This window comes from Apteryx mantelli, chromosome 4 (assembly GCF_036417845.1).
Source record: "Apteryx mantelli isolate bAptMan1 chromosome 4, bAptMan1.hap1, whole genome shotgun sequence".
Lineage (NCBI taxonomy): Eukaryota > Metazoa > Chordata > Aves > Apterygiformes > Apterygidae > Apteryx > Apteryx mantelli.
In genome coordinates, this window is record NC_089981.1 from 47,833,908 (window position 1) to 47,849,674 (window position 15,767).

At 44.0% G+C, this 15,767-nt stretch overlaps 1 protein-coding gene across 1 annotated transcript in view; it reads left to right on the plus strand.

Annotated features, from left to right (window-relative positions):
* Nucleotides 1-15,767, plus strand: part of MAPKBP1 (mitogen-activated protein kinase binding protein 1) — a 104,048-nt gene that overhangs the window by 58,559 nt on the left and 29,722 nt on the right. The window contains exons 7-17 of the mRNA XM_067296471.1: nt 1,612-1,749; nt 2,582-2,764; nt 3,949-4,109; nt 6,314-6,503; nt 7,522-7,668; nt 8,566-8,750; nt 8,862-8,953; nt 9,347-9,472; nt 11,229-11,299; nt 11,747-11,868; nt 12,943-13,018. Of these exons, the coding sequence (XP_067152572.1) occupies nt 1,612-1,749; nt 2,582-2,764; nt 3,949-4,109; nt 6,314-6,503; nt 7,522-7,668; nt 8,566-8,750; nt 8,862-8,953; nt 9,347-9,472; nt 11,229-11,299; nt 11,747-11,868; nt 12,943-13,018 (1,491 nt within the window). The remainder of the gene's footprint in view (nt 1-1,611; nt 1,750-2,581; nt 2,765-3,948; nt 4,110-6,313; nt 6,504-7,521; nt 7,669-8,565; nt 8,751-8,861; nt 8,954-9,346; nt 9,473-11,228; nt 11,300-11,746; nt 11,869-12,942; nt 13,019-15,767) is intronic.

Below are 15,767 nucleotides of genomic sequence, written 5' to 3' on the forward strand. Positions count from 1 at the left end.
GTGTCAGTGTAGAAAAGTGAGTGTTCAGCCTTTTGTTTTTTTCTAGTCACACAAATCCAAGTAGTGACTTGGAGGTGGATATAGTGCATGGTATGTATGGGACTGAGTATGGGCAGCTTTGTTCTGCCTTGCTCATGCAAGTTTTTCTGTTCACTGTGATCCTGTTTATTTGCCTGAGAGCTTATAAGGTAAGAACTATTCCACCCTTCTGTGCTGAAGAACACACTCTCTAAATATATGTTCCAGACTCTGTCAGGAGGCACAGCTAGCCTGCATTTTTGCAAACTGGGTACTAAAACTAGAGAGATTTGACTTGACCGAAGTCAAAGAAAACTGAGACAAAGAATTGAAACCAGATCTCCTGACATACTTCCTTGCACCTTTCACTGCAACCTCTCTTTCATCCACTGTGCTGCTGCTTCAATTTCCCTGTTTTTCCAGTCTGGGAGGCTTGCTCAGTTGTTTGATTGTGATGAAAAAGCAAACCCCTGTTGTTGGTAGGGTCCCCTTTCCTTCCATAAAGAAAGCCACAGCAGTGATCCAGATGTTAATGTCTACAAGGACCCTAGAGTTTTCTCTGTGTGCTCTCTTGAAGGAATTTGTGTTAATGGCTGTCCCCCTCCCTTTTCCCTTAGTGTGCGCTGGAGGGTCCTACTTGGTGCTGCAGCCTGGGCTCCTCTGTTGCTTCAGTTCTGTATGTACCCTGTCTGACAGGGCCCGTGGAGTTTGGGTGCTAAGGGCACTGTAAGAAAGGGCAGAGGAAAGAGAGTGAGTGTCATAAACATTTCCCCTGGTACTTCGTTGTCAGTCACATACTACAGGGTTGAAAACTCACCAAAGATAAGGGGTGAAAGCTTTTTAGTTCACGCTTCTACCATCCCTGGAGAATGGGAGGGGAGGAAAACTGAGCACTAATATTGTGGGCAGGGAGTTCCTGCCATCTAACCATTCTTCTCAGACAGTGTCCATTTCCCTTCTCTGTCCTTGCCGTCCTCTTCCCCCTTTTGCAGGCTCCTTGACCATTTGAGGTGCACAGAGAAATATAGCAGACTTTGCTTTGTCTCCTGTGGTATAGGGTAGAAATGTTTTTTTTGTCTCTTGTGTCTTTCCATAAAGCTTGCTTTCTTGTAGAGAAGAGAGAATTTATGGAGGAATCGGTAGTATTTTCCCTGTGGAAAATACCTGTTCCCCATCTTTAGTGCCTTGCTCTCATTGCTGCCTGGAGGCTAGGAGAGCCCCTGCTGGTGCTGGCATGCATATGCTTTCCTTGTTTAGAAAGGGAAATGTGTTTGTTCTGTGCTCCCTGTGATTGTGAAACCAACAGGTCAAGGCTCAGAAAGCACATCCTTGCAGGCACTAGTGACTGCTGACTTGTTCTCAATCTCATTCAGTGTGGAAGTGGGATTGAATGCAAATGTGGATTCTACACTCTGCCAAATCAGTGCTCCTAGCTAATGCTGGGGAGGTTCTATTCAGGGGTAAATGGGAGACAGTTTGGGTCTCCTATTTCCACTGCTGCAGCTTGTGTTTTGAGTATATGCCTGCAGTTGAAATGAGTTTCCTGTGCTTCTGAGCAAAGAAATTAAGCTATCTAAACAATTATGTTTCCAGAAAAACATTGTGGTGGCAGCCAACAAAGTCTCAAGTAAAGTGACAGCTGTGTCTTTCTCAGAGGACTGCAGTTACTTTGTCACTGCTGGAAATCGGCATATCAAGTTCTGGTACCTAGATGACAGCAAAACCTCCAAGGTGAGAGAAGCTGCCAAGCTGTGAGCAGACACTTACATCTTACAGCCATGTGGATTTTGCTGTGGGAACTGGGAACCCTTTATTTTCCTGGGATTCAAGGCTGGCACTCAGTCTCTGGAACTCAAGCCTCAATCTCCCCATGGAGTGGTAGCAATTGCATGCTGCAACAGTACCAAAAGCTTGTCTTATGTGCTGGGGCAGGGGTATGGTTCCTGGAGTTGCATAGCAGCATGTTTGTTCTTGAGTAGTTATGTATACCAAAAAAAAAAAAAAAAAAAAAAAAAAAAAGTTGCAGTCATTGAGCTCCTTGCAGCACAGAGATTGGGAGAGCTGTTTGATGTGGGTGTGAGCATCTCAAGAGGCTGTGGTTGTTCTTTTGAAGTGTCAGCTAAAGGCTTTAACCCTTTAGCTGGCAGCTTCTGCTCTTGGGCATCAGATATGTATTCCACATATGCTCATTTTTCTGGATGCTCATGAACAGAAGTTGCTACTTCATGCTTGGACCCCACCCTCCATTGGCATTTGATATAAGTCACAGATTGGCCATGGAAGGATTGCTCTTCCTGTGGTTGATCTGCTGTCTCTGGGTCATATGTTTGGAAAGTCAATTTTGGTGGCACAAGTAGAGTTTTGTTCTACTGACTTGCTAATACTGATGGTCCCAATACACTCCGCAACCTGTGGGTCTGTGGCAAATAAAACCTGTCACCACCTCTCTTCGTATTCTGCAGCTCTCTTTATTTGAGGTACTTCTGCCCTGAAGGCTTGGTGTTCTAATAAATGTGTCTGGAGTGCCAGGCTCTGTTCCTAACAAATTGTTTTTTGTTGGTAGGTGAATGCCACAGTCCCCTTGCTAGGTCGCTCAGGCTTGCTTGGGGAACTGAGGAACAACTTCTTTGCGGATGTGGCATGTGGACGGGGCAAGAAAGCCGACAGCACCTTCTGTATCACATCCTCAGGCCTGTTGTGTGAATTCAATGAAAAAAGGCTGCTGGACAAGTGGGTGGAGTTGAGGGTGAGTTTTGTGTTCTCCTGTCCTGCAATGTTAGTGCCTGCTGAAACAGAGCAGGAGCAATAACAAGTGCATTCAGAGAGCCCAAGCCAGCCACCAGCAGTGAAAGTTATTGACTGAGGAGAATTTGGGCTTCTGCCACTTTGATTTACACTGGTTGGGAGGCTAGGCAGAAATGTCATTGCCCCTTTGCAAAGGGATTTTATTAATCCCTGAGGCTCTTCCACTCTCAAGCTTTAGTGTTACAGCTACTGCCCTTTTGCAAAGCAGTGTCCTGATGTAGCTTTGGCAACCTCTGTGTTGTCCCTCCTGGGTTGGCCTGGACAACTAAGAGTGTTAGAAGGATTCTGATCTCTCCTCTCTGCAGTGTCTTGCTTGGCTTGTGCATCTCAAATGCAACTTCCCAATTTAGTAGTGGGTTTGGCTACTGTAAACTACCAGGTGGGCCCATAGTTAAGACTTCAGCAGCGTTTTTTTCTTTCAATTGAGTGCAAGATATCCACCTGAAAGGATCCAGAGTGTTGAAACCAAGGCAAAATATTTCCACACTTTCTTTCAAGTGAAATGCCTCTTCTTTTCTTTCCTTTCTTCTCTAAATCTGCCTTTCACTCTCGCTCAGAATACAGACAGCTTCACAGTAAGTTCGACAAAGTTTTACATTGAACTTATCCACTTATCACCACACTCCATTTTCTACCATTTTCTGCCATTTGTACAAATCCCAGTGGGAGGGGGGAGAAAATCATTTTTTCCTTTCTTGTCCTGTTGTGACAAGTAATGTATTGGTGTGGTAGTACAGGGTGCAGTGCTGCTTCCCTGCCAGTGGTGCTGAATGTCACAGAGGAGCAAAAAATAATGTTTGGAGTGAGACTCAGCTGGAGCAAATGTGTTGCTCTGCTGACCTCCCTCAGCAGGAGTGGCTGTATGTCAGCAGGGGAGCTGACCTTTGGAGCTCTTTCCTTAGCCACTTGGAATCTGCAGTGGGCCTTGGCCAGGAAGCTCCTCAGAAAGGAAATTGGGACTTTTAGACTTTTCCTTACTGCAAGGGGCTCAACTTCACTTCACTTCAGCTCTTCTGACCATGATTCCTTTGTCTGTCAATTTGCTATTCTCTCTGCCATGTTTGGTGACTTTTGCAGTGAGTGTGTGTTGCTCGCTAGCCTTCTTGTGTGCTATGTCTTCCTCAGACCACTGTGGCAAACTGCATCTCTGTGAATCATGACTACATCTTCTGCGGCTGCGCTGATGGCACCGTGCGGATTTTTAACCCCCTGAACCTTCACTTCGTCACCACGCTGCCGAAGCCACATTTCTTGGGAACAGATATCGCGAGTGTGACTGAGGCCAGGTACTGTGGAGCGGGTGGAAGGTAGCAAAGGAGACTTGTGTGAGTTAGAAGTGGTCCCCAGGCTTTTGACATTTAGAGTGTGCTCTTTTTATGGATTAAAATTGGCAGCATGTGGCAGATCTCCCTGAGCTGTCACAGCCTGACCCCACATTGCTGGGCTACAGCCCAAAGCTGGTCACTGAGCTGCACAGCATATGCTGCTCCTCATCCTCTTGGGATCACCCACTTCTGGCAACCTTTTGATATTGGTTGCTAAGGGTAAGCAGGCAGAGTGTACAGGATACTGTGGCACGCTTCAGCTGCTCTTGTGTGATGGCACATCCTTTGCTTATCATGGTAAGGGCTGTGAACACTCTCCTCTGTAACAATATAACGATGCTGGAAAGAAATGCCCAGGCTTTCATGCAGTGTTTTTTCAAGGGCTCTCTTGCATTTATGGACCCAAATATCCTATTATTGTCCACAGTCTTTCTCCTCCCTCTGTCTTGTGCATTCTGTTTTCTTGTTTTCTTCCCTTGCTCTGTTATCTTTTCCCTTGGCTCTCTTTCCCACCTTCTAAGATGGATAATGTGGTTTTCATATAGTTCTGTCTGCCAGCTTGTTGAGGCTTTTGCTAGAGAAAACCCTTCACGTGTTTGTGTTTGCAAATCTCAATAGGAGAAGTGGGGAAAGAAATCCAAAGGCATATGTGTCCGCCAGCCATCACTCTAGTGGATTTCCCTGTCTACAGGGATGCACTATTTTTTTTTTTTCTTGAGTTTCAACAGGTTTTCTCTAAACTTTTGGGGGGAAACTTGAGGAAAAAGTGCAAACAGTGCACTGTATAGCCCTCCTCTGGAGGATCAGTGGAAGATGATGATAATTCAGTGAGGGAGCTGGGAAAAGGAACTATTTTCCTCAATTTAGTGTTACCAATTTTGGTAGTGCTAAGTCAAGTAATCACGTATTCTGGCCCTTTAAAAGTACTCTCTGCTGCTCCCATATCTGTCAGTCAAGCGTAGATATTCACATGATTCTTAAGCATGCCTCTGTAGGGCTGATTACAATCTTAACAGCATTTTTTTAATTTCAAAAGAAGCTGGAAAACACAGGACTCCTTATTATCCCTATGCATGCCAGAGCCTCTCTGGGATGCCAGTTGCCTGCAATGAACTGCCCACAACTGTATTAATGACTTGATTTTTTTTAATAGGATCTGGGCTGTACTCTTCTATCCCTCAAAGGTTTTGCACTTGCTGAAGCAAAGTTCCCAGCTGTCTGGTGTACTGCATACACTTTGGCCCTCATCCCTAGATTGCCATTAGTCTTTTTTAGTTACTTGCTCTCAACACTGGCACTCTGACTATAATTGCTTACTTCAATATCCTTAGCAGCATTGTGGGCTCAGATCAAGAGAGTAGCTCCTACTCTACATGCCTGGAGGCAGGACTCAACAGAGGACCCCTGCAGAGGAGATCCTAGGTTCACATCATGTGACCTAGGTCTAACGTGGAAAAATGGGAGTTTCCTTTTTGTGCAGAGTTCCTTTGTTTTTTAAGTTTGCTGCAGAGAGCTTGCCTGTCTAGAAAGGACCATATCCATCTGCAATTGCCCATCTCATGAGCTGCTCCAAGCAGCACCAAGCTGGCCAATGTGTGTGTGCGTGGGGGGGAAGGCATGTCAGACAAGCATCAGCTGAAGTAAATCATTCCTTTGTCCATTGTGCTGGTGTGCTCCTAACTTTTGAATGCTAGTGACTGCTCCTATTCTTCCCCTTGGTCCCATGCCAGAGCAGTTCCTGCAATTAACTGCAATCAGTATGCAAAAGATAGGACCCACCAAAAGTTGATCCTCCTTCCCCTTTGTTTTGAGATCATTGCTTGACTTGGATTTTACCACCTGCTTATGCAGTGGTAATTGATGACTTCCAGTGATGACCAAGTGTCCTCTTTAATCCTTCAGGGAGAGTCAAAAGTCTGTTGTGGTTGGACTCTGGGTTATACAGCAAGGTGAATGACTTCTACCCTGGGATGTTCAGGCCTCTCTTGGGACTTCTTGCTGCAATAGTTGTTCAACAGGCAGGTCTTCCCAGCCAGCCTTCTCTCTCTACTTTTATGGCACAGTGTATTTCTCACCTGGCCATCCCCTTTCGGAGAATCTGAGCTCTCATGCTTGACCTCCTTGCTTTGACTCGTTAACTAGGCTGTTGTTCTCTCTTTGCACAGTCGTCTTTTCTCTGGTATGGCTGATGCAAAGTATCCAGACACGATTGCCCTGACCTTTGACCCCACCAACCAGTGGCTTTCCTGTGTATACAACGACCACAGCTTATATGTGTGGGATGTCAAAGACCCGAAGAAAGTGGGCAAGGTTTACTCCGCTTTGTACCACTCTTCCTGCGTATGGAACATTGAGGTAATGACAGATGGAGAATGTTGTCTGCAGACGTGAGTGTTGGATCATGGGTTGTGGCTGCGGAAATCATCTGAAGAGCTGTCAAACTTAAATGCAAACACTTATTGCTGAGAGAGAGAGTCAACTCGAATTATTTTCTGTGGTTAGTGTGGTTGTTACAGGGCTTGGGCTGGAGCTGGGAGCAGTTCTTTGGCTGCACAGCAGTGGTTGACCAAATATTTGAGATGCAGTGTGTTACTGGGGGAAAAAAAAAAAAAATCCCAGTATTAAAAAGGTGAGAGGTGGGAGAAGGGGCAGAACTGGACAAAACTGGGTGCAGTGGTTTCTTTCACAAAATGCCCAAGATTTTAGTGTTGACCTCAAAAAGTGTTTGAAGTCTGTGGTGAGCAAGTGTTCCAAAGTCAAAGAAATGAAACAAGTGATTAGACCTCAACTCCAATCCCCCTTAGCCTATTTACCAGGGCATCCTGAATTAGCCTCTCAAGTGGCTATTGCCATCCAGTCTGTCCAGCTGGCTTTCCTTCAGAAGGAGAGAGGGAAGAAAAGGAGGTGTAAGAAACAATATGTCCTAACAGCGGTCAGAAAAAGGAGAACTGGAAAGAAAGAATGAAGATGTTGAGGATTCTTCTTAAGCATTTTATTAATTACATTTCTCCCTTTTTCTCCTGGCTTATAAACCCTCAGTAGTGTTTGAAGATCTCAAACAACATTGTAAGGTGGTTATTGCATGGTCTTTGAGGTGCTATCTTTGAACTATTAAATACAAAGGATGCTGGCTTATTGCAGGCTTCTTAAAGGGATGTTCTACACTCAGGGAACCTCAGCCAGCATTTGTTTGAAGTGAGTATGAAGCTCTGGCTTGCAAGCAGGTTTTCATCGGGAGAATTCCTGGCTACCTCTGGCCTTTACAAAACAGAGGACAGCTCTTTCATCTGGTCGTATTTTGAAACTTGCTACTAGTATCTAGAATGCCAGGTGCAGGGGGATCTCATTTGGGGTTGATTTTACCTGACCTTAGATGTATCCGGAGGTGAAGGACAACAATCAGTCATGCCTACCCCCTGGTTCCTTCATCACCTGTTCGTCTGACAACACTATTCGTCTGTGGAACACCGAGAGCTCCAACATTCACGGCACAGCGCTGCACCGCAACATCCTCAGCAACGTAAGATTCCAGGCTTTGATCACCTCCTTGCCCTGGGGGATGCTCTCCCTCATGCACAAGTATTCTCAAGTTAAGGTCCAAATACTCAGTGCCTCTAAATCAACACAGACTTCTCTGTAAGGAGAGCACAAGTCTGGCAAGAGATGTGGACCTGAAGAAGCATAAAGGGAGTATTAGGTCTAAAGACCGTTTGTCTGAAATGGCCATTGGACTCTTGCTCTTTCCAAAACCACCCAAGGGTTCACCAAGGTTGGCCTTTTCCAAAATGGCTCATGCCATATGCTTCGAGAGGGCTGTTTCTGTTTTTCTCCATCTCTGTAATGTATAATCACTTTAAAATTTGTTTGGAAAAGATGTACTAAATGAGATAGAGGTTGGATAAGAAAAATTTTAAACTCATCTGTATAAGAGAGAGGATACTTGTGCAGTCCAGTGATTGCCTCTTGATGTTTGCTTCCATTATCAGTTGTTTTGGAAGACCCATGGGCATGGGTCTGCCCTTTCTCAGCAATCTGCTCATGGTGGAAAAAAGCTCCTGCTTTCTCTACCAGAGTTTTCAAAAGGCATGGGCTGTCTTGGGTGTTCCCTGTAAGTCTTCTAAATTCCTGCTCTGGCTCCTGTTTTATTGTAATCACTAATCCCAGAGCTTGTCTCTGTGCAGGAGATTGTTAGCTTCCAGAACCAAGGGAAATCTCTTGCAAAGAATGATCATGAAACACAGCTGTGCAACTTTCCCCCTATGATACGAAGAGGCTGAGTGCTTGCTCCCAGCCAAAAGATGCCACCAATTACACAATTACTGCCAGCAAGGGTATACTTTTGCCAGGAGCCCAGTTTCTAAGGGAGTTGCTTCACTTTAGTAACTAGTTAATATTTCTGTGTGTATTGTGTCCCCAGGACTTGATGAAAATCATCTATGTAGACGATAACACTCAGGTACTCCTGGATACTGATTACAACTCGGGCGGGAGTGCAGACAAAGCTGATGCGCAAGTGATGGACACGAAGGTGGGGATACGCACTGTGTGTGTGAGCCCCAGTGGGGAGCATCTGGCCTCGGGGGACAGGATAGGTACTCTCAGGTAATCTCATAGAGCTTCTTGGGCAGGATGAGGGCTGAGTGGGTGTGACACTCAAAACTAGATCTTGCCAGTTTTATTAAGCACACTGCAATCTGCGATGTTCTGTCTTAGGATATATGAGTTGCAATCTTTGAAGGAAATGCTGAAGGTGGAAGCCCATGACTCTGAGATACTATGTCTGGAGTACTCCAAACCTGACACAGGTAAATGCAGTTGAGCTTCTTTCCTTTTGCATATGAATGTAGTGTTAAACAACTCAGAATGTGCAGTTGCCATATGTCAGAGCTTTCCAGTGGTGAACTACTGGATTTCAGAGCAGACTTGTAGCATTGGACTGGTAGGTCCAGACTTTGAAATAGACTTCTTTCTCATACTCTTCCATGGAATATCATAGGTGGAGACTGAGACTTGTTCTGTCTATTGTTGTGGCATGAAATCCAGAGGCTTTTCATTTTGTCCGTTCATGCAGTTAGCTATGGCATAATGTTTTGTCCATAAGACTTCTTGGGAAGCTGTCTTAAAATGGTGACTGGAAGAACAAATGGTTTTTCAGTAAAGGTCTCTTTACTGAAAAAACTCTCTTTAATTTTTGACAGGGTTAAAACTGTTAGCCTCAGCCAGTCGGGATAGATTGATTCATGTCTTGGATGCTGGAAAGGACTACAGCCTGCAGCAGACCCTGGATGAACATTCCTCTTCCATCACTGCTGTGAAGTTTGCAGGTAGGGAATTGTAGCCTTTCTCCAAAGCTGGGTTTCAGCACTGCTGCTGTCCCATTGTAGCTGCAAACTAATTTTAACTGCTTAAACCCTAGGGCAGGCCAGGCTGAAGCTGCCACTGCTTTTTTGTCATCCTCTGTAGTTGCAGTCCTAACAGAAGGTGATATCTGATGATACTTGCCTTCTTTTCCCTTTTGTTTTTATCCTCTCCTTCTCCCTGCACCCTCAAAAAACCTTTCCTGGTTGAAGTTCCCAATATTTCTTTGGAAAACTGTTTTCTGTAATGATTCACTCCCTTTATTTGATGTCAGATGGTTACACCCACTTCTTATCTTGGTGAGGAGAACAGTGGAGCAGGGTTGTCTTCAAAAATTATCTTTTTCAGGATTAACTGATCAGAAGTACATCTGTCACTGCAGACCAGTGTTAGACTTTCCATTCTTCCTAATGGAGCACAGTGCTTCCCCAGCGCTGAGAGTTACTAATGGTGGTCAAAGACATCAGTGTGGTATACTGTACTATTGCCAGAGAGCAGCAAGGGCTAGCTGTTCCGCAAGGGAAGGGGAGCCAGGAGCTGAGGGTGACAGGTGGGCAGGTGGCAGAAGTAGTGACCTCACTGCAAGAGGGCAGTCCCACAGTACCCGAACAAGGTGGAGCAGATCAGGTACAGTCACAGTAACCAGATTCAACCAATAGTCCAGATCACCAGGCAAATCTACAGTGATGAGATAGGTCCAAGGTCAAGCCAGGAAGAGAAGTGAGCAAGTCAGGGTCAGGATCAGGTTCAGAGACAGTAGCCATGGTCAGCCACAATCAGTGATCACCAAGCAAGTCTATCGTGATAAGGCAGGTCTGAGTTCAAATCAGGAAGTTGAGTCCATCCAGAACAGTTCGGTACATGATCAGGCACAGGTATGGCTGCAATGCTTCTGCAGTGTAGCTCAAGTGGGGTCCAAGGATGAGAACCTCAGCTTAAAAGCAGCTCCCACGTGAAAGGCAGGGACCTTGCTGAGGTTTCTTAGCTGTTTGGGGGAGCCTCCATTAAAGTTTCTTCCAGCTTTTTCTCAAGGACCTCCAAGGCCAGTCAAGCTCTGACAGCTCTGTCTTATCAGTGAGCTGGCCTTGAATGCAGCGAGGTAAAGTCCTAAGAGGTGGGGGAATGCACTGAAGGCCCTGGCAGCTAAGACCAGTGTGGTAGTCTGTGGGCTAAATGCAGTCCTGCTCTAAGTGAGTACAATGACTTATGTGATTTTGGATCCATTTTCATTATGTTGTTTTATCAGGTTTTGCTTTGCTGAAGGAGCAGATTGGTTACAAGAGTGCTTGGGGAAGGAGGAGAGCCTGACCCTTCAGTAAGAAAGGGCAGCAAGAAACACGTCATTGACTTAGAGGACTGAAAAGTGCCTGTTGTCTATTTTCGGCTCATACTCAGCGTGAAACTGCTTTTTTCCTGTCACGTTGCTAAGAAGTGCTCTAGTACGAAGAGAACAGGAACATGAACATAGTACTGGGGAAGAAGGCAGAATTATGTCTTCATCTGTTGCATGAGGCCTCTGTATTAAGACCTCATGCACTTTGAACGCTAACAAATGCTGTTCTTGGGAAGGGGCTTCTGCTTTGCTGCAGCTTTGTAGTGCAGTAGGAGTCAAGTCTTAGCTAATCAGGACTGGAATAAATCAACAACCGTATAGCTTTAAACATCTCCTTCATCTTCATATCTTTGTTTATCTTTTGATCGGCTCCTGTCTCTTTGTTCCAGCTAATGATGGGAAAGTGCGAATGATCAGCTGTGGGGCAGACAAAAGCATCTACTTCCGCACCGCGCAGAAGGTAATGTTATTACAGCTGTTGTATTCTTCTTTTAATCATCTCTCCACAAAGGAGCCGCTTTAAAGAGCGGCATCAGTGTCTCTCTGTGAGTTTGCTGCTATTTCATTTTCAGTATCTTCTATTGTGACTCAGTGCAAGAGATTGCATTAGGAGAACTTGTCCTGTGAAGCATGCAGCTGCTCCCAGACTGACCTCTCTCATCAGGAGGCAATGTAGAGAACTGTTAGGATATCTGCTCCTCTTTCTCTGTGATGACTGTTGTAAAGAATGGTGGAAGAGTATGGCTGGAGAGAGGAGTTCATTGTGCCTCCAGTCCTGGTTGCTCCCAGCAGGTCTATTTAGTCTATTTTATTTGTGCTAGCTACATGAGATGACTCGTCTCTATTTACAAGTTTTAAATAATGGGTTAACTCCTTGGCTTTGACACAGTTTTTACCCCATACTTAGACAGGAGAAGGAGTTCAGTTTACCCGAACACATCACATTGTTAGGAAGACCACTCTGTATGACATGGATGTGGACCCCAGCTGGAAATATGCTGCTATTGGTTGCCAGGACCGTAACATCAGGTTAGTTCACTTGTCTCAAAAATATTCTTGCAGTCATAAATGAATTGGCCAAGGCATTCCCTGCCCCCCATCATTGTTCTAGGTTTTTTGCTACAGAATTTCAGTCTGATCTGCCTCACCTCAAACTCTGAAGGATGAACTCTGCTTTTTCCCTTACTGATGAAAAACTGTGGATATGCTCGAGTGTCCATGGGACTCTAAGCTTTTTGCTGGGTTCCTCTGTAGAGCAAGACCTTTGTCCTGGGGACAGCAAGTGTACCTGCCTTAGCACATCACTGAGCTGTGTGGCAAGAACTCCTGCCATGTGGTAATTTTTGCCTTTAAAGGTTTGTCCAGTGAGAGGCTGTGAGTTCCTGTGAAATATCTGGGACTGGAGGAACCTAAAACTGAGCCAGGTGTGACCATCTTTTGACAAGTGGTATCATTCTGTGTTCCATTTTCCATTTTTCCAATCTATATGTCTACCTGCATCTCCAAAGCAAAGGAGACTCTAGTCCTGTAGAACAGTCTGTTGAAGTATGCTGGTGAGGTGCTGAGAGTTTTGGACATAGTCAGTGTCACCTGTTTTTGTATCCTGATGTAAATAAAGGGTCTTGTTTCTCTTAGTTCTGTCCTTTAGTATGAAGGAGCCACGGGTATTTTTATAACAGGGAGGACTTGCTGGAGCTTAGTAAGTGCCATTCTTGCTATGTTACCAGTAGCTGTTACTTGGTGTGACAAGGCTTTCTCTCTCCCATCTGACTTCTCCTTCAATGCCGTGGCGCTAAACTTGTTCTTGGTTATCAGCCTGAGAATCAACCTTAACTTTTAATTCAGATAATCTACTTGGTATTTTATCGTGCAGTCTTGGGACACTGCATTACTTCCCAGATTGGTGGTTAAACCACTTGAATGATTGGTGATTATAGTTCATGGACATCATAGCTTCACTTCTTGTAGCTTGGCCCTGTGCCCTATCTCTCATGTGCCATGAGGCCTGGCATGAGGAGCAGAAAAGGAAAAGGATCCTGGTGGCAAGAGCCACAGAGCAGTGCATGGGCATAATGAGTGATGTTATCTTAATGTCTTCCTAAGGATTTTCAACATAAGCAGTGGGAAGCAGAAGAAGCTTTACAAGGGATCCCAAGGTGAAGATGGTACCCTCATCAAAGTAAGCTGTTACAAATTCACTTTCTTCTCCCTTTTTTTTTCCCAGGTCTTCGGAGTGCAGCTTGGGGCTCAAAGTTAGGGATAGATCTAGACTGCAACAATGTTTGAACTTTCCTTGTCAGTTACTTAGTGGATTACTTGAACTCCACTTCTTAATTAATGTGCATTAATTTTTAAGCACGTATTTTAAAATGGTGCGTCTCAGACACTGGGCCCTGAAAGCATGAACTTAAAAAAAAGTCCAGCTTTGTATAAAGATAAACTTGGCCAACAGCTGCTCTTAGCTGGGCAATGTAAAGCATTTAACTAAGAAAGAAATACAAATCTGAATGCAGAAACTCTTCTTTTTGCTTGGCCTATACTTTTTCCCTTATTTTGCTGCTGCTTCTTTCTACCTCCATCCTTAGAGGTTGGTAATACATTTGGATTTCATCAGACTAAAATGTGAAATGAATGAATAAATGACGAAGTAGGTCCTTCTGTCCTGTGTCTGAAGTGAGGCAAAGGTCTGCACTGTGATAGCGAGTAGAACTGCACCAGTATCCATCAAGAGATAATCTAGCCCATTTACGTGTCACATCTCACAAAAGCCAAGGGTATTTCTCTTGAATGCCTCTGAAAAATAAAAGGCTTCCTTGACACTTTCTTTACAGTTCCTTAAGTGCGTCTGGGAAGCCAAATTGCAACTAATCCTTCCTTTACTTTCTGCTCTAGAAGAGCTCCTTCTGGCTTTCTTGATTATCTTTCTTAGGATTTATAAGCTGAAGCTGCCTATTGATCAGAGTTGGAAAAACTTGTGAAATCAGTGAAATGTCAGATGGGTTGCCAGAGAACAGATGCAAGTGAAGCGCTCTAAAAGTAGATGAAATTAAGTAGCAACTGCCCAGAAAAGCCCATGTTCTTTTGGCAGCCTTGGAACGCTGGACAAACACAGTACTGCTTAGACAGACTCTTTTTGTATTTCTTTGTCACCTGCCTGCTCAGTGTATCCTGGCCTTGGGATAGCACACCCACTTCTGCCGCTGTGCTGTGCTTCCCCTGATAAACCAGGTGTGTTAAAGATTAGTGATTAGGAGTAATGCCAATATATTGGGATGCAGAAGAGGTGCATTCTTGTCTTTAAAGGGGAAAGACCAATTGACATGGCCAAAAAGTGTCTCAGCTTACCAAACAAGCTGCTTTTATGTCATATTTGTTTTCACGGATGTTTTTTTCTACTTTTAAAAATAAGTATTTTGTTCAGCTGAGCAGGCCAGCAGTATTATTGATGGGCATAAATAACTGTGTAAAAGGAAGAGAAAAGCAAACCACTGTAAGTGTCACCTCTTCTGTTTCTACAAAATAAGTTCTCTTGCTCTGTGTCTATCTAAATCCTCTTCCCTCACAGTTTTTATAAGCCAGAGCAATGAAAATGAAAAATTAGTGCTATATTTTATTGCTGGTAAGCTCAGGTGCTTGTTTATATCTTTTAAGACCACAAATCATGAAATGTTGCTTGTGGCTGGATTTTTGGTTTTTAATATCCTTTATGCTGTTTTTTTCATGAGTAGCACAAGCAGGGAATCTCTTTTTTTTTTTTTTTTTTTAAAGTTGCTTTATTCATTTTTAGGGCAATTATGTGACCAAGGGATTACAGTTGACTCTGGAATTTAAACGTTTGTGGAGTGTTGTTCTGAGGTCATAACACACATTACAGTTTAACAATTGGAACCCAAGCAGTGATATGTGAAGCAGAAGATAGAGCAACAAAACAAATATAACCAAAAAATTATCTAAACACCCTGCGTCCTTTAAAACAAACACTTTCACTCTTGGCTCCTTGAAGTTTTACAAAAGACAAAGCAGAATATTTGCTGTGCAGCAATGCTTTAGACCTAACAAGGCATTTGGATCAGGTTTTATTGCTTGATCCAAGATAAAACAATACAGGGATGTATATATAAACAAAACAGGAGCTGTGAATCTGGAGATTTGACCACATCATCAGCAAAGATTTTTTTTCTGCAGTGTTGAATTTTTTTGTTGGTTTCTGTCCTCCAGGTTGGAGTCTTTTAATATTTCACTTAACTCTCCCCACTCTGATTTTTGAACCAAAGATAGAAGAAACTGAATTCCATTGACAATAAGACCCCAGTACTTAAAAGGAGATAGGAAAGAGGTTTAAGTCTGTCCAGACTGGTGATGGTGCCTTTGTGGTCATAATGGCATTTAATATAAGGGCCTTTAGTCTCTGCTAAGGTTGGAGATAGTTTTAATAGTTTAATCATGTTGGAGGCTTTTTGTTCTGGAATGCTGAACAGACTGGTACTAGATCACTCTTGTGGGAGCAACTTGCATTGCTCTTGACTATTACTACCCCTTGCTGTGAAGATGAGCGCAGTTCCCTCCAATGCCCAGCTGCCTCCCTGTGGGATGGTACGGGGGATTGCTTGCAGCCTTCAGCATTCTAGTATTTCTTGGATTCATTCAAGTGGATGGATGAGGTTCTCTACAGTGGGAAGACCAGACAACCTAAGCACTGCCAAGCAGAGGACCGTGGCATTTTACTTGGATAGATATGTTGGAACAGGAATGAAAAATATAAACTTTTAATATAAAATATTTTATAAAATAGATTTGTTCTGCTCTCTGGACTGAGGGCCTGGGCAAGTGTTGAATTTTCTTTGTGGTGATTCTGCCACTGTCCTTGACATTCTGGACAATTTTTATGCAGCTTAAAGGCGCTTTCTCACCAGATCTTTGTACTTATC